The sequence below is a fragment of the Nyctibius grandis genome, chromosome 1, assembly GCF_013368605.1.
Source record: "Nyctibius grandis isolate bNycGra1 chromosome 1, bNycGra1.pri, whole genome shotgun sequence".
NCBI classification, from domain to species: Eukaryota; Metazoa; Chordata; class Aves; order Nyctibiiformes; family Nyctibiidae; genus Nyctibius; species Nyctibius grandis.
Genome location: NC_090658.1, coordinates 22684618 through 22707475, shown reverse-complemented (window position 1 = coordinate 22707475; position 22858 = coordinate 22684618). Strand labels below are relative to the sequence as shown.

General features: G+C 36.7%; 1 protein-coding gene across 1 annotated transcript in view; it reads left to right on the top strand.

The window, feature by feature from the left end:
* SPATA17 (spermatogenesis associated 17) overlaps positions 1–21769 on the top strand; it is a 93910-nt gene extending 72141 nt beyond the window's left edge. Inside the window, 1 exon segment of the mRNA XM_068414674.1 lies at positions 21689–21769. Within this exon segment, the coding sequence (XP_068270775.1) occupies positions 21689–21769 (81 nt within the window).
* Positions 21770–22858: the final 1089 nt, after the last annotated feature.

Genomic DNA, 22858 nt, shown 5'->3' with positions numbered 1-22858 from the left:
ATTAAAAGACTGATTAAGTACAGCTTTGGTTTTATAAGTAAGTTTTGCAAAGCTTTGTTCTTTTTGTATTGCCTTTTCTGATTTAAGAGAGATTGCATATTTACTCTTGCATGTTAAGATAAACCTTCAGAAATTTATGGCAAAACCTGATTAAAATCAACAAAATATTTTACTGCTTACATTCTTTGGAAAATTCTAAAAATTAGTGAAGAGCTGTTTTTATTTTAAGATAGATAGTCTCATTAAACTGCCTGCTTTGTCAGAAGCATCTCATGTGTTTCTGGTTTTGTAGTGCTACAAGAGGTAATTTTCCTCAGAACGTGTTCTAACACGAGTTTTTGTAATGTCTGCGTTACTTCTATTTGTATTAGGTATTATAATCACTATTAAAATTTCCCAGTACGAGAAAGACAACACACTTGGTGGAGAGTGCAGCACAGAGCCACAAAGATAGTTAAGGCACTGGAACATCTTTTGTATGAGGAGAGTCTGAGAGAGCTGGAACTCTTCAGTCTGGAGAAGAGAAGGCTCAGGGGAGATCTTACCAATGTGTATAAACACCTGATAGGAGGGTATGAAGAAGAGGGAGCCAGACTCCTCTCAGACTCAGTAGTGTCCAGAGACAGGACAAGAGGCAATTGACACAAACTGGAATGCATTAAATTCTATCTGAATGTGAGAAAACCCTTTTTTTTTTTTTTTACTGTGAGGGTGACAGAGCGCTGGCACAGGTTGTCCAAAGAGGTTATGGAGTCTCTGTCCTTGAAGGTATTCAAAACCCAACTGGACACCATCCTGGGCAACCTGCTCTAGCTGAGTAGGGGGTTTGGACTAGATGATCTCAAGAGGTCTCTTCCAACCTAAACAATACTGGGATTTTGTAAGATATGATTGCTTATTTCCCTGAAAGTAACTTAACCTTTGTAAATATATAACAAGTTCCAAAGAATCTTAGTTTGAGAAGCAATATTTTTTAAAAGAATTCTTTCTCAAAACTTTAAGCTTTGAAAATGAGCTCGGAGTAAAATTTTGGTATTTTAACATATATTAATTAAATCTCATTGCAAATAAAGGCACAAAGATCAACATTCAAACAAAAAGATCTGAATTTGTCTTTCAAAATCAATGAGTGGAGGATATGACTGGCTGAAGTCCCACAGCCTAAGTATGATATATAAAAATGATCTAAAAGTCTTATTGGTGGTACTCGTCCTGTCCTGTAAAGACTATTCCTTTTCCAGTCCTTAGCAGTTCTTGATCAGGTTCAGATGATGATATCATACAATGTTAAGATATTTATATTGTATATCATATCACACATATAAATTGTGGGCTTAGCTGAAACAACTGAACTCACTTGTGATCTTGGATAGATTTAAACCTAAATCTCTGGAGGTGCATAGCTGTATACATTAACCCAACATGACATACAGCCTTCCAACCCCAATTCTAAATCAATATGAAGCTTCAATTAGGAGCCTCTTACCCTAACAGAGAGATAAGAGGAGAAAAGAGCTATTTATGACCTACCTGCTGCTTTAATGGGCCATAATTATCAGAAAAAAAAACCAAAAAAAAACCCCTCTACCTCCTCACTATATTTTAATAGAAAAGGTCCTATAGGCAGGTGTGAGGTCATACTTTTCATAACTGTTAAATTTGAAAGAAGTCTCTGAATACTTTCTTATTTCTGAACTGTATTAAAACTTTGTATATATCAGTGTTACGAATAAAATTATCCTGTTCTAATGAATCACCAGGCTAAAGGGCATGTATCAAAGTATTACCAAAAACAATCAGATTTTTGCTTAGCACTTTGCTAAACACAACCCTCCTTTGAGTTTCCCATGAGGTGATATTTTTGTGGGTGCAACTTCTGTTACAACCTGCATGGCTGATAACCCTGCCATGATGTATTTTCAGCTTCTGACAGCATTATGCTAGAGAAGTTTCACTTATCATTGCTGATAAGACAAACTACTGTGTGGGTTTTTCCAAGGAGTCAGTTCAGTGGTCAGCAGATCAGTGACCCTTCTGAGCTGCTGAGATATTATTTGATATTAGCAGGTATTAGCTGGCTCTTTTTTTAAACTACATATAAAAAAAAATTCCTTGTGTATTTTCATGAGCATATCCTAGTTGTATTTTCCTGAGATTTTCATGTGTTTATAAGTATGCATTTTAATTCAAGTCACAAAAACATTAGTATGTAAATTATGTAATTACTTTAGAAGCAAAATGAACAACAATCAAAAATATTGCCTTATTATATTTCTTCTAGAAAATGAAAGGATATTGGCATAGACTTCCTCTAAACAGAATAATTACCACAGATATGTCAGGAAAAGTTAATAGTTCTTCTTTTCATCTAGTTACAATCTGAAAATTTTTATCTCATTCTGTTTACATTTCGAAGAAGTTTCTGAGTTAAGGGGAAAACTGTTGCATTCTAATTCCTCATTAAAAATAAATAAGAAATGGAAATACTATATAGATTCAGTGAAACTGAATCTAGTTAGTTTACCCAGCTGTAAACCACTATAAAAATAAAAATACTTTCCTATTTTATGTTCAATATTGTATTGAACATAAATGTATTCCAATACCTTGGAATGACTTTGATAGAATTTATGTGAGAAGTATCAATATAAAAAATTTACCAGTCACTATGAATTTAATCTACAATGATAGGTTCCAATGTAGCTGGACAGTCAAGGGATCAAATACACTAACTATAATCTTTCAGTTGTCAAAACATTCACATATGTTCGTATTTACTGAGGCAGAAATGATAGCTTACAGCCTTTAATCGGTATTGAAATTAGTTTGCATATGCATTTTAGAAAACCGACTTTAATGACAGCATTTAATGTTTTCTTATTTGCAAAATTCAGGAAGTGACATTTTAAGTTGTTCCTTCCTGATACATTCTTTCCTCTGATGCCTTATTATAAGTGAATTACAGTACGACTGCATCACTGTTTCATTATTTGCACAGGCATTTTGGCCCTAAACAGAATTTTATTATCTACAAAGCATAAAAATACCTAGTACTGCAAAGAATTAATTTAGAGAACCTAAGCATATTGCACAGAACATAAAGTTGACCTTTACCGTCTACAGCTTTTGGAATGGAGTGGGATGTGGAACACATCATAGATTTAATGTGGCACAACGGTGTCTGCAGAAACTTGGGTGGGACTGTGACTGCCTGCCCATTGCACCCGATGATTGAATCTGCTGTCACCAGCATCCTGATAATAATGAACATTCAGCTTAACGACCGTGATTATGATTATCATAATTGATGTGCAAGAGCAGTGTGTGGGGATCATTACAGCTGAACTGTACAGCAGAGAAACATGCCTTAGTTACGGATAATTTTGCTTTTATGCATTGATTGGGATAAAATATGCCTTTCAAGTTCAACAGGCCAGCTTAATATAATTTTAGGAAGATTTCTACATGTATGAATTGATGATTATGAGCTTGCTGCAAAACAGTCATTCTAGCTGTTTGTTTTGAATTGTTTCATTCCATTAATAACAGGAAATAATTAAATAATTAGATGTTGTCAAGTGGAAATCACTTATATATTACTGCCAACATTAATCAAATATCAAGTTCAAATATTTCTGATTGTCATGGCCTTTCCTAGGCTAGGAAAAATAGCCCTTGTAATTCACCACCAACACAGTTCTGTTTCTGGTAGAGCAGTAAAAATTGGGCTGTAGTCAACACTACTGCCATTTTCATGCTGTATTGTGTAGCCATTAGAGCAGGCAGTAGTTGATCCTCACATAAAGTGTATCGCTTCCATCTTTGTCACCTGAGGCAGAGAATTACAGGCTCAAATTCAGCCAGTATAGATAAAGGTGCAATCAACAGCTTCAGTCAATTTTGTTGGACAGCGATTGCCTTCAACTGAGTTTATATGAAGTTGCAGAAGTATTTAATTAAATCATGACATATATAACAGATAAACACCAGTGTATGTATGTATTTTAAGCCAGAGTTTATATAAAGACTGTTACAACATAAGTATAATGCGAAGTATAGAGATTCATTGATACACACTAGGTGTAAATTTGGCTCTTTGTCCAAGAACTGGCAGAAATTTCCTACCTGGGATAACCGAGGTAACAGACAATGGAAAAATTCTTGATCTTTGACTTGGTTTCTACCATAAAGAAGATTGTAAGGATCAATTCTCTATGAATGTCTCAACTGCATAATTCCTCTCACATGACTTCACTAAGTTTGGACTTTCTATGGTGAAAAAAAGCAGCCCCTGTGTGTCCGAGGAATTCATCCTATTTTATATAGCTTGCGCCTCTGAAAGTTCAATAGCCTCTGTGGTTTTCATTGTTGCTCTCGTTACGGCCCAAGTGGAATCGCATTATCAGGTAGAGCCCTAAGTTCCAGATATGTGGGAAGGGGGCCACAAGGAGAACGTAATATGGCCTGAAAATCTCAGTGCCTTAGAAAGTGGGTGTAACTCTTCTACATGGCCATGACCAACCCATTTGCTTCCACATTCTTCTGAGACCGCTGTGTCCTGTGGTTCCACAGCAAATTTATCTCTGTATAGTATTACCGCAAAGGAAAAATAGGGCGGGAGGAGGGAAGTGATTTGTTCTGTTTGAAAATTAGTTTCATCCCTTGTAGGGGATGATATCAACAATATACTCACAACAATCATGTGTCTAGTGGATGATGTTATTATGTGACAGAATTATTTGATACACTATTCATGCTTTTCCATCCCTGACTATAGTGAAATTTATTTAAATTTCACCTTAGCTCCATTTTTCCTAACCTTGCAGCAATTGGACTTGAGATAGGTGTAATGTAGGTGTAAAATTTTCTCTCTTAGATTGTGTCTCCATGACAATTTTTAAAGGAATTTGCTTGTTTTCTTTTCATTTTAATTAGGAAAAAAAGATTACACAAGAATATTTTCTAATGCAGTGTGATATTTTCTAATACAGTGGCCAGCAAGACTAGGGAAGTGATCATCCCCCTATACTTGGCACTGGTGAGGCTGCACTTTGAATACTGTGTTCAGTTTTGAGGGCTCCATTACAAGACAGACATTGAGGTTCTGGAGCGAGTCCAAAGAAGGGCAACGAATCTGGTGAAGGGTCTAGACCACAAGTCTTATGAGGAGCAGCTGAGGGAACTGGGGTTGTTTAGTCTGGAGAAAGGAGACTCAGGGGAGACCTTAGCACTCTCTACAACTACCTGACAGGAGGCTGTAGCGAGGTGGGTGTCGGTCTCTTCTCCCAGGTAAAACGTGATAGGATGAGAGGAAATGGCCTCAAGTTGTGCCAGGGGAAGTTTAGTTTGGATATTAGGAAAAATTTCATCACTGAAAGGGTTGTCAAGCATTGGAACAGGCTGCCCAGGGAAGTGGTGGAGTCACCATCCCTGGAGGTATTTAAAAGATGGGTAGATGTGGTACTTAGGGACATGGCTTAGGGGTGGACTTGGCAGTGCTAGATAAACGGTTGGAACTGATGATCTTAAAGGTCTTTTCCAACCAAAATGATTCTATGATTCCATGATTCTATTCTACGTTGGCTAATATGCATCTGTACTATCAGCCTTATTACATGTTTGTCCACATTTAGCCCGCACTCGGGGCTAAACAATAAACAGTTTTTCTATCACCCAATGTCCCTTCCCCAAATGAGAAAGGGAATTGGGAAAAGGAGGGACACTTTTATGTAGAAATTAACCAGATTTAATGAAATGAAGAAATCAATATAAATGACAACGCAAAACAGACAAAACTATACTTATCCACAGAGCACCGGCAAGGTTGCTCCAGGAATCACAATGAGTAAGAGAGAAGAAGCAAGGAGAGCAAGAAAAGCCCCACCTCTTCTCAGCAAACCCTCTCTTTTATAGTGAGCTTGATGTCAATGATATAGAATACACCTGTGGACCAGCCAGGGTCAGCTCCCCCGGATTTAACTGCTGAGGGCCTTGATCACCATGGCTGGCCAAAACTGAAACCAAATCCCAATGAAACCAGGACAATGTTTTAAAACTTCTAAGGCCAAGTTTACTAGTGTGCTTTGTGACAGAATTTACTAATATACAATGAAAAGAGCTAGCACGTATTTTGAATATCATATTCTTAGTTCCCCAATCCAACTGCAATGTGTTTTCCTAGGCAATGCAGAGCTGACATAATGTGGCAGACAGAAGTGACTCTATTGTAGGGGAATTATTATATGATCTGTAAGAGTTTGCTTGTTACACTACCGGTTTCCTCATGAGCCATGTCAGGGATAATAAGGGTTGTTGCCAAAGTGTGTTGCACTCCAGCAATCCCCGGCCAATGACATGGCTCCTGTATGATTATTACTGCTGGCATGACTTGATGTATCCATTCAAATGTTCCAAATGGACCCTTAGTTTGAGTTATCAACTATCTGTTTCCAAGATAAGGCTGCTTTCTGTCACTTTTCTTCCTACCCTGAGTCCTGCACCAAACCAAATAATTTAAAACCAAGGATCTGGTCCTACAATTATACATCCTATGGTATTCATGAAAAGTCTGTTTTTTGTACTCTGTAGCATATATATATTCTGCTCTCAGAACAACCATTTTTAGTCAGAACACTGCTGTATCTTCATGTGAAAATCAACTCGAGTAATTCCCTGCCTCCGCACAGGGCAATTCCCACAGCAGCATTACTCTTCAGAGCTGTGAGCTCCTTGGAGCTCAGGCATTCAGCTACCTGGTTAGGTAGTACAAAAAAAAGAGCAGTGTTGCCCAATTTAATATTACAGACCAGCTTAATAAGCAAGTGGTCTCTGAAACTGGGTAACAAAAAATGGCTTAAAGTCACTTTTGCAACTTCTACTCCTGAATTTTTTGATTTTTTTTCAGTAAATGTCATAATGTACCCTTGAGAAGCAAATGTATTAAAAAAGGCAGGAGTATGTCATATCCAACAGTGGGAACACCAGACATTACCTCTCATTCACAGGACTAGAATGAAATATCTCTCGTTATAAGATGCACCCATTCAGTCTTCCAGAAAAGAAAATGACAATTGCAACTTTTGACAGTTGACATAATGATTTTTCCAGACTCCTTACTGAATAACCATGTCATATTTACAGAAATACATTTTGTTATGAAGATCACTTTCAGAGCTGCCATTGGAAAATTCCTGAGCTGTAGATTGTTTCCTTTGAGAAAATCCTTAAAGTCACCACAGCTGGGATGCCTTTGAAAAATGCTACTCTTGATATATGTAATGCAAATTATTATTAACTATCAGCGATCTTTTGAATTATTTTCTTAGGTGTAGAAGGAAAGTAAACACTGTGAAGCAAGTTAGAGTATACAAAATGTATCTCTGGCTAGTGCTTAACTAAATGCGGAAAAGAATCTGTGGATAACTGGAAGGCTGAAAAGAAAGGCTGGAAAAACTTTCTGGTGAAGGTTACTGATGAGTTACAGGGTCTGAGTTTCAGGGAATACTACAAAGTAGTGACCGAGAAGAATCAAACCATTCAGTTATTTGCATAAGAAAAGATACTGTCACCACTCTTCTAATCAATCCATTCTAGTTATTTGTAAGGGTATGTCAGCAACTAGTTGAATATTTTATAAAACCTGATTTTCAGTTCTGTAATTTCTCAACGGGAAAATGCAGTCCCTTGATGATGAGCCAGGGCTTTGAAGAATAAATTGATTTGAAAGAGAAAATTAGATGGTACTTATTATACTGTCTAACTAGCAATCCTGTGTCATTTGTCTGTTGGATGATAAATGTCTTGCTTTGCCTACCTTCCCCATTTAATAATCTAACTTGTATGTTAGTGGCATAAAAGAAAATCTTGCTTTTTAGTAAGAGCTAACTTTAACCAATATTTCTTTGAGGGAGATATATGTATGTTTTAACTTTCTACATAATTCCCATTGTACACATTGCCTAAATATTTTAAAGCCTCTTGTTTAATCAGAAACACTTTAGAAATAGAGTATCTTGACCAGTTCCTGCAGTGCATGCTTGGAGTACATTACAGTAACTTGTGGCAGAGCTTTTAATGCAAAAAAAAAATAATAAGTTGAGATGGAAATGATAGAGTTTGAAGTTACATATGATTTGTTTTGTTTATATTATTTTCAGATGTTCATTATTTGTGTATTATTTTGTTTGTTGGAATTGAAAATCCTCACACTAAACTGGGAAGTGCTTGGCCTTGGTTTTTGATGACATTTTTGGATGGGCTGTTCAGCATTCTTGGAATTAAGTAGATTTGTTTATATATCTGGCCCATAATGAATCTAATCAATATGTAGGTAAATTCTATTTGGAAAGAATGTTCTAGCAAAAATGGTCTTACTCATTTTCACAGAAAAATAGACACTTTTTAAAATTTCATCTTTAAATGCATGTTGACGGTGAGTTTGCAAATTGAAGTCTAAGATCAGAAGCACATACTCTGGTGACTTCTTGCAACAGATACGCTTAGGACTATAGAATGTCACATCTTAAAATGATGCCTGAATGACATTTTGTCACACTGACCCATTATGATTGAATAGTTTTATAACTTGTAGTGTTATTAATACCTATAGCTGTTCTGGATGGATTCTAAGAGATTATGCCTGGTATATGCCCAAGCTGAGAGAAGGACTGCAAGTTTTTGTTGTTTTAATGATCTCTCCAGAGAGCGAGAGTAGATTATTCTTAGAGCAGTAGGACTTCAGTGCAGTAAAATGGATTTTAGAGTAATCTACGTTCCTGGAATAAGAAAAATCACAGTAAAAGATAGCTTTGTGCACTTACGCTGGAGTGAATGAGAGGCTATAAGTAATACAGACCATTTGTTGTCTTAATGGTTTGACGTAAGCAGCTACTGCTTCTTTCTTTAAAAGTTATATCATGAATCAACTCTGAACATGTTTACTCCATTCTAAATAGTAATATTATATTCACTTTGGAATACACTTCAGTGTTTATTCGTTTAATGCAATGAAGAGCTGGTTTCAACATGCCCTTTATAAACTCAGGTTAAAAGGATGTTCCACCATGACAGAGATAAGAAACCATATTCTTTCTTCTCTTACAGTTTTTGTTGATCTCTGCATAAAATATGTAGTGAAACTGAAAGGCATATCCACATAAGGAGTTATTTATGAGTAGGTGTATTACCATGTATTAATATTCTAGAATGAGAGTTATGGAATTATTCAGGAGTAACCTTTGCACTTCAGATTCAGACTTCACTTCCATTTAAATAACCTTACAAGCTTAGATGAGTTAATGTACAGAGGTAATAGCACCTAAAGTAAAGGAGATAAGATATAAAGGATGTGATGCACACAGTATCTGTTTCACAACTGCATTGTTTTTGTTTTCCATAATGAGACTATTTGAGTAGGAATTTACATTTTGACCGTGATAGCAGGAACTAATAATATTCCCAGCCAGTAGCTTTGAGACATGTTAGGATCTCTCACCTGTAGTTGTATGAAGGAATGACAGCATAAGGGGTAAGCGCTTATCGTTAGCAACTGAATACCCTGGTCTTTTAAAGTATAACTTGTTAGGTACGAAAGTCTCAAACTTAAGGGAAAGAAAAAGAAAAGGAGAAACAAAAACATTGCATATTAACAGACTTTGTACACTGATGCAAAGCTGCTTGATTGAGCAGTGTATTGTCAACCATGTCTGTCTTCTAATGCCAAAAGTAATGCGCATAGACAGAGTGACAATCAGAGTACAGCCTCCCATCAGCTGTAATTAATCTTTTAGTTAACAGAGACTAGAAAAGCTTCTCATCAGCCTCTTCTGAAGTCTAAGGCACCCTGTTTTTTGATGTTTGCATTCCGAGTAAAATTGTCCCCACCAGTTCTAACAAATTGAAACACCAGGCTAATTATGGCAGCTAATGAAGTGTGTGGAATGGTCACAGCTTGTCGTGAAACTGTTCCTTCAGCTCAGATTAGAGTTTCATCAATCACTTTTTTAAACTGATCCAGAATTGCTTCTGCCCAGTGCTTGGCATTTTTAATGCTGTTTCTGTAATTGTTTTTTTCCCCAAAGCTTAGGCTATTTTTTGAAATATTACATTCTCAGGACAGGACTTACAAACTCCAGTTTATAAAAAAACATTTCATTATAACCTCTATCAGCTGATCAAGTCCTAGAAAGCTAATAAAAGAAGCAGAAATATAAAATTTGATATATTGCTTTTAATCCAGCTAAAGGTAGCAATAAAGCATATACACATATATGTATATGAATCATTATTACTGTGGGCTGGATGTATACTGCAATCTCATGAGACATGGTTTGTGGGCTGGATGGTTCAAATCCCACTGAAGGACCTAAATGAAATGAATGAGTTGGTCTTAGCTTATTTCCTAGTGGATTGTGGTCCTCCATATATCACTCAAAGAGTTTGGCATGATTTGTAGTTTTTGCAGATGCCCAAGCCTTTAGCAGGAGGAAGACCAAAATGTGTTGCTATTTAAAGAATTTCAACACTTCAGGTTGCATCCAAAGTCCTCAGAGAAGTATGGGAAAGTTTACAGTATAACTTATATTGCTACTACACTGTCAATGAATAAATTAGCATATAAAACATTGTAAAAATTCCTAGTTCCTGTTCATTTATAAGATATAATAGTACTCAGCTGTGCATTGAAAGTTCTGCATAGACATTAAAGACAGAGATGCTAAAGAAAGTCTAAGGCTAAATTCTTTCTTCAACATGGACAACGGAGTGTAGAATTTAGTTTGGAAGTTATCCAACTGAAAAAATGAAATAAACTTTTGCTCATGTACTACCATAGAATATGTCTGCACAAGTTGTTACATTTAGTATATATAACATGTATTCGTATCAGAACCAAGACAGCATGATTTTAGTTTTTGAATTGTTCAACAATCTATTTTTTTAAATTTGTGCTAATATGTGTAATCAATTTAATTTTTCTGAACACTGTTGAATCTGAAATGTGTGGCTATAAATATCAACTGTTCCTCTCCCTGAAGCTTCTTAATCAGCAGCAGTTTGACAGAACTAGCTTCATGTCAATGCCAAAACAAATCTGTGGCACCTGAGTGAATAATCAGTGTTGCTGATGCTATGCCTGAACTGTATCAAAGAACTGGTGGATTTACACAGGAGAAAAAGTGCCATTTAAAAATGAAGAAAAACATGACACATGAAGAAGATATATTATCATATATGAATAAATGCAGATAGAAATAATAGCAATAGGTTTTAGCCTAAGAGCTATTGTTCCATTTTTATTGATTAGTGAGAACATTTGTGAATACTGGGTAGGAGATGAGTGGTTTTTCTAGTGTTAGCTGATCTCCAGAGTAAGCTGCCTGGAAAATGAGAAACGCCTGTTCCTGTTTGATCATTTCAGTCTTCTGAAGGTAGCTTATATTTACAAAACAGGAAAGCTGTGTTTCTCTTTAGCTTTCATCACTGCTAGGGCACATTGCTGACTCATGTTTAGCTAGTTGCCCACCAGGACCCCCAGGTCCTCTTCTGCAGAACTGCTACCCAGACTGTCAGCCTCCAGCCTACTTTGTTCCTGGGGTAAGTCTGTGTCAGGTGCATTTGTCCATACTGTATTTCGTGAGGTTCTGTCAGGCCATTCCCCTAGCCTGTCTACATCACTCTGAGTGATAGCCCTCACGTGTATCGACGGCACTCTTTAGTTTAGTGTTGTCTATGAACTTGATGAGAGTGCATTCCTTCTCCACCTCCAGGTCACCAATGAAGATATTAAACAATATAGGTCCCAAGATAGCACCTGAGGAAATACATTTGTACCCAGGTTCCAGTTAGAGTACAAACCATTCATTGCTACCCTTTGAACCTGAAACTCCAGGCAGTTATTACCTCTATTAGTCTGCACATGTACACTATAATTTACCAACTTGGTTAAAAGGATCTTCTGGGAGACTGTGTGGAAAGCCTTGCTAAAGCTCAGTTAGACAGCACCCACTGTTCTCCTTTGATCTGCATATCTAATCATTTCATCACAGAAAGCAATCAGGTTTGAAACCATCATCCAGAGCAATGTCAAACCAGATGAAATGTAACTGGAGTACTGTTTTTGCTGCATATGTCAAATAAGTGCAATAATTTTTTTTTCATTGATTCTAAATGATTACAACTTTTTTTCAAACAGATACAACTTAACCTGATAAGATAAAAAATATTTTCACTTGAGGATTTCAACTCAAAATTTTTCCTCCTTAACTGCTACTGGCAAGATTTTGGCAAATTAGAGATAGTCGCAACTTGATCTTGGCAGGTTAAACATTTTCTGACTTTAATCCAGGAGGTTAAAAGTGGTTCTGAGTTTGTCTTGGCAGTCAACTCTTGGCACTGCCTTATTTTCAGATGGAAAGAGAATGCTGTGGTTGAACAGATTAGACAATGAAAGGGGCAGCTGATAAATGTCATAAGTCAAGATACTTATCCCTAAGTGTATTATTTTCTAATACAAGTCATGTTGCTCGCAGAATGTGCGTGATGGACAGGATAAGGAGTTAGTTTAAAAATACAAGCGCTGTGATAAAAATGTGTCCTTTACTTTTTCATCAGATGCTTTTAAGACTCTGTATTTTTCTGTACACAGGAATGTAGTGTTAGGCGTAGTTCCACCTCAGATTTAATAACTTCATAAATGGGTTATGTATTACTCGTCACTGTATTTTCACATTTGCGAATGTTATTTATACATCTTAAATAAATGATGAACAACTTAAGAGGAATATCTACTCCCCTCTTCAAAAATATTTTGTTAAAATACCCTGCAAGAAGTAGGCATTTGCATGACAATAGCAAATAAACACCTCTTGGGATTCTGAATACCTACTGAACAATTTCAACTGCACATTTGTTTTTTAGCCCAGATTCAGTAAAGTTCAAGGGTATCCAAGTATGAAATAGCTTGCAGAGAAATTCACATTGGTTTCTTAATTTAATTTACTTGTAAAAAAAGGCTACATTAGTTGAAAAAATAGAATGTTATCTTTGGCAATTTTGGTTCCAATATCGACATTCAGAACAGAATTTGGGTGCTGTTGTTTCATAACATTAACTAAAGTATGGTACACCATGCACTGTAACTTTCTGTGTGGCAAACTGTACTTTTAATATTGGTACTGGCTCTGAATATATCTAAAAGTACCTGAAAAGTGTCTACATAAAGGTGATTTATTCTTCTTCAGTAAATTAGCTTTATACACATAAATAAATTCATTATCTGAACAGTTATTTATAAAGGAGAACGTATTTCTTTTTAAAGCATTGCAAAGCTAGAGAGGAAGGACCAGACAGAGTCTGGCTTGCAGATCATCAGTAAATGGAATAAATGAACTTGAGGGTACAGCTGGGCATTCCACCTTTCCTTCGTCTTGGGCAACCACAGTAACTGCAGGGTACTAAGTAAATGTAACAAATGCAAATTTGGACCACAAGTCTTCATTGCTGGTTATATTACACATGACAAAAAAAGACAGGCTAGTCAGATCCCAGGTTAATTTTAGAGAGGCAATTGTTAAGAGAAAAAAAAATTCACTGAACCAAATCCTTCCCCTTTTTTTCTTTGTCTTTCCTTGCACAAAACTTCCATCAAAGCCAAGAAATAACTTGCCTTTGCTTGTGAGAAAGCACTGTAAGGGTTGACACATTTGTAATCCTTTATGAACACAGCTATTGTGAAATATCTTATTCGTTTAGAAATATTTGTGCTTTTCTTGTACAATAGCTCTAACTATTGCATTCTTAAAAGCATCATTATTTTCTGTCATGTCATAGCTTAATTTGTGCAGCTATGGAAGGGTACAGTGCGATATGCTTTCATTCTTTTGTCCAAACTGCTTCTAACCATGCAGGAGCAGAAATAGGCTCTCTTCAAATCTAGAACACATCTGCTCCTACCTTGCACAGATGAGGACAAGAAGTTATAGAGTTTGACTTGTGTTAGTCGGTTATCTCCAGCTATCTCCAAAGCACAAATTAGCACAGCTTAGTGGCTGAGATAAGACAGCAAACTTCACTGAGCACAGATTAGTAGCAGAACACTTCCTTTTCAGAATATTAGAGAAAGGGAAGAATAGAGTTATAATTTCCATGCTAGACTGTCACAGAGGAGCATACACTGCTGTGCTGCTTGTACTGGACACATCATGCAGGAAGTATCTAAACCTATGTGATTATCATCAGATCAGTGGTTTTTCAAATTCATGAACCATAATTAGACTTCTTTCATAATTTCTAGCAAGCACTGTTTGAGTTTGGTTTCCTCATTTATAATTCCAAAAGATGAAATGTGTAAGAGTCAGTGGTAGTTATAAATCTCCATGAAAATTTAAGTGTAATAATAATGAAATGTTTGTTACATAAATTAAATAGCAATTAAAGTTTTCTCCTTCAGTTTGGAAGATAGGATATTAAAATAGTGTTGTTAGATTTCCTACTGTGAACATAATTTCCTGATTTTTTTTAATAACACATTATCATGTCAATAAAAGACTAGAACTAACAAGTAAAAAAAAACTTGCCTGATATAAGCATAACACAGAAGGTTATAAAGTTGTCTTTGATGATGGCTATACAATATAATTTTATTTTAAGATCTAATAGCAAGTTGATTCAAAGTGTAAGACTTGCACTTATGAAGTCATTAAAGCAAGTAGAAAATTGCCCTCTACCATCGTCACCCAGTCTTTTTAAATCAAAGAGTTTTATTGTTGTTGATGGTGTTTGCATTTGCAGGAGGTAATTAGGGAATGAGTTAGACATCACACTCAGAGTCCTCAAGCTTGTCAAGAAGAACCGTAAACCTCACTTGGGAAAAAAAAAAAAAAGCAGAGGCAGTTTAGGAGGGAAATGCAGAGAACAGAGGGAAACAGGATCATAATATTTTAGGTCAGTTTGACCACTGCTGTGTTGATCCACAATATGGAGAAGCTCATAAAGTCTTAATGGAAGCACAGGTTTTTTCATTACACTTACCCAAAAGAACAATATTTAGAGGGTTTAGAATTGGTAGCAGTAGCGGAGAGTCAAAGGAGGAGATAGATGATGGCTCTTTGTTCTCCTCCTCTGCATTGCACTGGCAAGCTGAATAGGGAAAGGTGTAATTGTACCCCCTTCATCACAGCAGTGGTCACTTGTCCACTATAGCACAGGGAACTCCAATTAGGCATGCTTTTCCCTGGAAGTCAATACCTCTGCACTGACACAATGAGATCCAGTCCCTAAGGCATGATCCAGGCTTTTGTTGTTATCTCTTATTTGATGGGTCTAGTTGACCCAATTGGTTAACACATTAGCTTTTCAATTTTATAGCCTTAAGTCACAGAAGACCTATTCCTCGTTTTCGGATATTTCCCCACAGTGGAAAGCAAAATTGGCAGTCTGTGCCCACCAGCCACAAAAACAGAGTTACGCCAAACAACTGTGTCCTGAACTTTATGGCTAATTAGCTGTTGAAGCTACGCCCAAGAAATAGGTTCTGTTGCCCATGGGAAGAAGTGTGTAGCCATTATTAATGTCCCAGCTCATATCTCTCAAAAAGTCTTATGAGCAATGCTGCTTAAAGAGACTAAATGTACAATAGGGAATTAAAAATTATAGCACCCCTTTCACTGACTGAAATATTGTAAACTTGTTTCACTGGGGCCAGGATTGGTGTCAATGTACTTTGTGTGAAAAGTGCAATAGAAGCATTAGTATTTGACAGCCCTGGTTGAAATAAGTGAAATTAATGGAGCTCTTTTCATATACGACAAGGCCATGGCACCCCTTTCATGCTGCTTACAGACAGAGAAAAGTCAATACTTTTTTATTACTTGATGCTGACCTACATTCTGCACTACAAGTGCCAGGCCCACTAATTGGTTTCAGTTGTGAGAAAAGTTTGCCCCAAAGAAACACTGGAGCAGATAAATCAATCTTTTTTAGGGTAGCTTAGTGGGTTTTGAGCACTTGAAATGACATTTGTGTTGTATTGACAGAATAGGTTGTTACACTCATTTTGTCATGTCAGAAGGCCCTATACTAGTTGGAAGTATTGTTAACCAGTATTGATAAATTTGCTAAGAATACAAGTTAGCTGGATCAACATTTTACTTGTATAACAGCTTGCCGTTTCTTGTTTCCTTCCTTGTTAAAGACCTCCGTGGCTATTAATAGGTCAGGAGGCTTACTATGACAGCTCAATTTAAAACTCTAATTTTACTATTGCAAGCATTAGGATCATAGGGAATACTTAGATATGACCACTTAGTATTAAACAGAGTTGGTTGTGGACTATGGCTGTACAGTGGCACTAGGCAGTACTGCCTGGTTTTCAAATGAGGTGTGCACATCAGCTGCATCCCAGCCTTGTGGAGAAAGCAAGATTGCTCAGTGGGCTTACCCTATGCTAAGGACGTAACTACTGCATGAACATTTACGCAGAATTTCCCATTGCATCCTCTAAACTCTTGATGTGTACCTGTGGATGTTGATTTCAAGCTAAAGAAAACTGAGTTTTGTTCCCTGTTTTTACTATTCAATAGAATGAAGACAGAATTATGATTCTAGCAGCTGTGCCTACTTTTCAGTTATTCCTTCTGCCATTGATTCTTCTCAACAGATACAATTCCAGCTCTATAAAGAAGTTTTTCTGAGACCCAAACCTTTAATGGATTGGTTTACCTTTTGCATAGCACATGGTGTCATGGTTGACATCACACAATTATACAGTGTCTTCGGTATTGTTAGATTGGCTCAGAAGAGGACTTAGTGCTCTGAATCACCACTATAGGTAGAATACTTTTCATTAGAGAGGTTATAAAATTGATCTTTGAAACATCTTCGCATGCTACTTCTAACCTGTGAAGGAAATCTGCATTCATACAACCTAATGCGACTTTAATTTATGCAACCAAATCTCTATTTATGCAACAAAATGAAAATGTATCATTACAGAGAAAGACTATGCAAAGCTGTACACCAAGTATCATAAGTTTAATGTAGCATATTGTTCCAAGTTTATCATGTGCTTAACAGCTTCATAATTATTATGGACTTGATAGATTTGCTGTAGGAAATTACAGTGTGTATGCATAAGCTGAGAATAAATAGACGTAATGATACTTTCTGGCCTTAAAATCTGTGAGTAGATATGCTACTGCTGTTTGCCTGTTCTTGCTTTGATCTGAAGCAGCTGACTTTCTACTTCATTACATTTCCAAGAAGATACTTATTTGTAATTCCTATCTCATTCCAAAGTGCATTTTTATATTACAGGAAATCGTACAGTACTCTCAAAATTCTTTGGAAAGAAACACTTTTTAGTGTAAATTTATCACTAGAATATGAGGGAACGCATTTTCAAAGGCCTTCAAGCTGATACATAGGTCTACAGGGTCTTGCTGGTTTGCCGATGTTATTTGTACATGGTCTGTATGTATGTCTGCATACTCAGATGTAAAATCTCTTTTGAATTTGCTTTAATAATAGCATTCCAAAGATAAACTATGTGAGCATTTGGCAAGTCTAATCTATTACATCAGAGTGTGCTGATTGACACAAATCTTTGGTGGCTGTATGTCACCTTTTTTGACTCTGTTGTTTAGAACTGATGAGCACACGACAGTCAAGTAGTCAAATATATTGAAAGGGTCCATAGGTCTTGTTACACTCTGTCAGTTGAACTTGAGTCACTTACAATTTACTAGAGTGAAAAGAGTCAAAGCTTGACAAGTTTAAAAAGGAAGTGTTATATTAACTTCGTTTGGGAATTTAAAAATAGGTCTCGGTCCTGAAAATTACAGGTCTCTGATGCTGAGAATTATATGGCATGATTTAGGAATGCATTGTGGAAAAATTCCACAAAAGCTCAGCTCCATGCTCCTATGATCCTGAGACTGCAAAACTGTAGGGTCAATCTATCTCACCAATATGTGGGAATTCATATTTGTAAGCTAATTCATTCCAACTACCAACAACAAGGGACTGATGGTGAAAATAACTTTGAAGAAGCCTGTTTTTCTCCACTCACAACTCTTGCTCTTGCAGCTTCAAAAAGATTATCTACATACCTTCCTATCATCTTCTATGCTATGTAGCAATCAGCTTAAACTCAAGATGATCCTGGCAGTCTACCAGAATCAACCATCAGTGCATTGCCGTGTTTCACTGCATGATTTAAACCTACATTTCACCATCAAATTAGATAGACATGAGAACATGGCTTCCAATTTCTTTCCCTTTATGCTGCGACAATGATACAGTAGGATAAACTCTCTTTGTGCTGTGAGGTAGATCTTGAAAGGCTAAGTGATATTTTCAGGCCTTACTTTCTCACACTGTTGAAAACTGATTAAAATCTGTATTTTCAGATACAGAAATGTCTGGGGTACTTTTCCTAAGATATTTATATTTTATATGCATACTGTGCAACATTTGTCTAGTATACATTCTAAACTTCTTTAATTAGTCTAACTATAAAGCCAGCACTTCTATTTATCCATCAGACTGTGTGATGTTTCCTAAATGTGGTCAAACATAACTGCTGTCGTCATAATCGAGCCAGTTGTTTAAATGCTCAGTTGTGAGTATCTAGCGAAATAGCTTTTAATAACAAGATAAACAGTACAGCTGCCAACCCAAAGTAATCTTACACTGAGGGGGCGTGTGGCACAGAAAATTTCCTCTTTGTCATTTTGATTTGAGCTTGAAGCTGGACCTGGGCTTAGTTCCAGCTCAAAAAACTGTTCACTTCAAAGGCTCCTAAATCGTCCCAAGGAGCTAATTTTGGCAGCCAATTGTTTTTGTTTGGCCAGGCATCCTAATAGCAAAAGCCGTCTGCTCCAGCAAATGAAGACTTCTTCAATGCTCAGGCTTACCATTCCTGATTTTATCCTGATGTGGGGGCTGTACACCTCTTACTGGTTTCCCCGTCTCACCCCAAGTTCACTGCTTTTTTTCATTAAACTGTACCTAACTGTCCTGCATGTAAATTAAAAATATACATCCTACTTTCAAAATAAAGGATACTGTATTCTGCTCTGAATTACTGCTTAATCCTAAATTATAGGTGTATTATCTGTTTGCTTTCTTGGCAACTAGAGCTCGGTTTTTTTCCCATTCCCATGAACAGTATTAGCTGGGTGAATTTACTGAATTAAATATAACTAGCTTCACTGTAGAAGGAAACTATTTGCAGTTATGTGGAGTTATAATAATATTTATTATAATAATTATATGGACAACCTTTCCTGCAGTAAGAAGGTGCTTGTGATGCCTAACACACAACGAAAATTAAAATACTCTGCCATTCTTAAAGTATAATATGAAAATATGCAAATAGGCTGTCTCTGTTGAATAAGAAGTTGGGCAGTACAAGGCATAGGAAACATTAAAATTTAAATCTTGTGAACAGTTGAAAATGGGGCAGTACACTTTCACACCACACAGGGAGTATTTAATTTTGAGTGTATATGTCTATCTTGCTATTTTAAGATTCATGCACCAGAATGTTGGAAGAGTCATACCAAATAACTTTAAGTATGAGATGTAAGAAAAGATACGGTCACAGTCTGGCAATATGCAGTGCATATGAAACTCAGGTGGGCCGTGTCATGTTTGCATGAAGCTTACCAGAAGTCGTAGTTGCTCTGTCTGTTTATAGAGATTCAGATGAACTGTGGTCTGTGAAGTAGCTAAATCGAAATTATCCAGGGAACAGTAATTCTGCTTCATGTCATTTTTCAGGGGAGAAAAATAGGTTTTGTTCTATTTTTGAGAGAAAACCAAACATTTCAAATTGTGAAATGTGTTGAAAATGTAAAAATTTTAGCTTTCATTCACTTATGGCCTCAGACGTTTTATGAAGACATTGCATTTCCACACACTTTCACAGAGCATCATGCTGACAATAGAAAACAGTAGAAAGTGTTCAGATCAACTTCTTTCTTAAAAATTAAGCTGGAAAGCTGATAATTCATCTGTGGCATGTTACTTTCAGAAAGGGAAAACAATTTTAATGAAAACCAAATATTTTGTATTGCTGATACTCTTCACAGTATTTTAGGGTCTGTCACAGTTTAAGGCTGGGCTGGCTATTAAACTGGTGGCAGACACTCTCCATTAACCCTCCTTCTCCCCCCAGAAGGGGAAGGAAAAGAGAAAAGGGAGAGAGACTTACAGGTTGGAAAGTTAAAACAGTTTTAATAAACTGTAATAATGAAAAAGAGTATAATAATGGAAATAATTAAATGTATACAAATATATACAAAACCAAGATCCAGCTCCCTCAATGTCGGTCACGTCACCACTGGCGCTGCAGGGCAGGCTCTGGGAGGTCCCGTACTGGGTCCAGTGACAGACAGGAACTGGATTAAGGGATGCACGGATCAGGATCAGGGGCAGCAGAAAAACGGACAGAATCACCTCTTCGGATGCCAGCCGTAGCAGAAGAGAGTGAGACCCCCATGATCACCCTGCTTTATACTGAGAATGATGTGTATGGGATGGAATACCTTCATTGGTCAATTTTGGGTCACCTGTCCTGTCCGCTCCTCCCTGGAGGTGTGACCCTTCTACAGCTCTTCACTCGTAATCAGTGAGGAATTTAGCAGTGACCTTGGTTCTTCTAGGAATAAGTACAGCAAGAGCCTTTCTGCATAACATCCCTACCGGTACCTCAGTGATAACTATAAACTTTGAGTGTTATCAGTCCTAGAAGCAGACACTGTCTGCAAACCATGCAGTTAGTTTCAGAAAGTGCAGTTACTTAGAAGAGACTTAGCTGAAAGTAAAAATCACTGAAAAGAAAATTGGTACTATTTTAGTCCAAACTAGGACGGGGTCAAAGAAAATAATTTTATTAAGAACGCTTTAAAACCTTGATCTTAAACACCATGGACTTGCTAATCATTTTCAGGAGCGTTTATTAGTAAGTAGCTACATCTAAATACTGTTTAGAATTCTTAGCTTTTTTTTACTTTCTTGTTTGTTGGCTGTATTAACATTGTACTCTTAAGGCACAGGTCCACTTTTATTTCTCTTATTCAATTTAGATTTGTAAGCATTTGTGTTTTAAATAATTGAGCATAATAGCCAAGAACTTTTCCTGGAAAAGACATGTTCAGGAATCACCCTGCTTGTATCTTTTCTACCAGAACTCCTAATCAATTTGTTGCCACTGATACTTATTTAATACATATGCATTGTTTTTACCATTTCTCATGGAACCGGTTTAATATTCATGTTTTAGTGTTAAACAAGGTAGAAACGTTAAAATATTGCAAAGATATCTTGCTGTCTTTAACTTACCTTGTTGCCAGTGAGGACAATATAATTTTGTATACCACGTTTTTCAAAAGACTATAAAATTTAGGTTTTGGAGCAGGAAATTTTTGCAGTGCCTAGAGTCCCTTAGAGTTTGCAATACGTATTTTCTTACAATTAAATCATTCAATTCTTGTGCTCTTATTCAAAGTAATGTACATATAATATAATAATGTATGTTTCATATATTATTTTGCATAACTTACATTCTAACTCATATAATGAAATTTAAGTAGAAGACAATATTTAGAGCTCTAAAGTACCTTAAAAGAAAAAGGTAAAACCATGAAAGCCAAACTTAACACTTTTTTTGTCTCTCTTATTTCTTTAGGACTTTCAAACAGTGTTACCATCAATTGTTCTCTTCGAAAAGTTTGGAAAAACTTATTCCAGAGCTGGGCAAATAGTGTAAAGGTCCTGTAAACTACACCATGTAAGACACCTGATAAGTAATCAATAAATGTATTTCAGCAAATGCACAGCAGTATGTTGACTGAATGTCCCATAAAGTACTCTTTCTGTAAACTGATATATATAATGTGTGAAGTAGTGTTAATTGATTTTGCTTGATCTTTAGGCAATACAGCTTCCAACATTAATGAAAAAAAAAATTTTTCTGCTTTTGCCAAAAAAAAAGTATTATCTTAGGAAAATTATTTCTGAGAATGTTTTATTTCATTTAATGTAAATCCTTTAGGATACAAAACCAGAGTACTCAAGTAAAAGACTTGGAATCACATTGTATTTATTATAAATTTGTAAGTGAGGTTAACACTAAAAAAAGAAAAAAAGTTTAAAAGTTACATCTGTTGTTTTTTTCTCAGAACTATAAATATATCTGGTTCATCATTGCTGTTCATTTTCAACATTAGCGTATGTCGGGTTCCGGATTAAGGTCCGCCTCGAAAGCAAATCTAGAAATAAAATGCAGACAGCCTAAGTAGGCCCGCCTAATTAGTAAAAAGGAGTAAATCTAGAAATAAAATGCAGACAGCCCACGTGGGCCCGCCTAATTAGTAACTCCAGTGCAGCCCATGTGCGGCGTGCCTGGTTCAATGCAGACAGCCCGCGCGCAGGGCCTGCCAAATTATAAATAACTCCAGCACAGCCCACGTGCGGCGTGCCTGGTTCAATGCAGACAGCCCCCCCCGACGCAGGGCCTGCCAAATTATCAATCACCCGGTATGCTTAACCTGCCTGCAGGTAATGCACCCCCCAAAATCCTGACCCGAAATAAAATTGATTCGTGATCCTTGAGTTCAGAGAAAGCACAACCGAGGCACGGTATCAACAAACTTAACTCTGACTTTATTAAGTCCAACAATGAGGCAACTCAGTGAGCAAGGAAGAGAGAGAGAGAGAGAGAGAGAGAGGAGTAAAAGAGAGGAAAAGAGAACAGTTGAGAGGGAAAGAATAGTCACCACCCTGAGTTCCAGCAGCGTCCTGCAGGAATCCTTTGTTCCCTCTTGGAAAATGGCAGTGGGGTCCCGCGTGGTCGAGC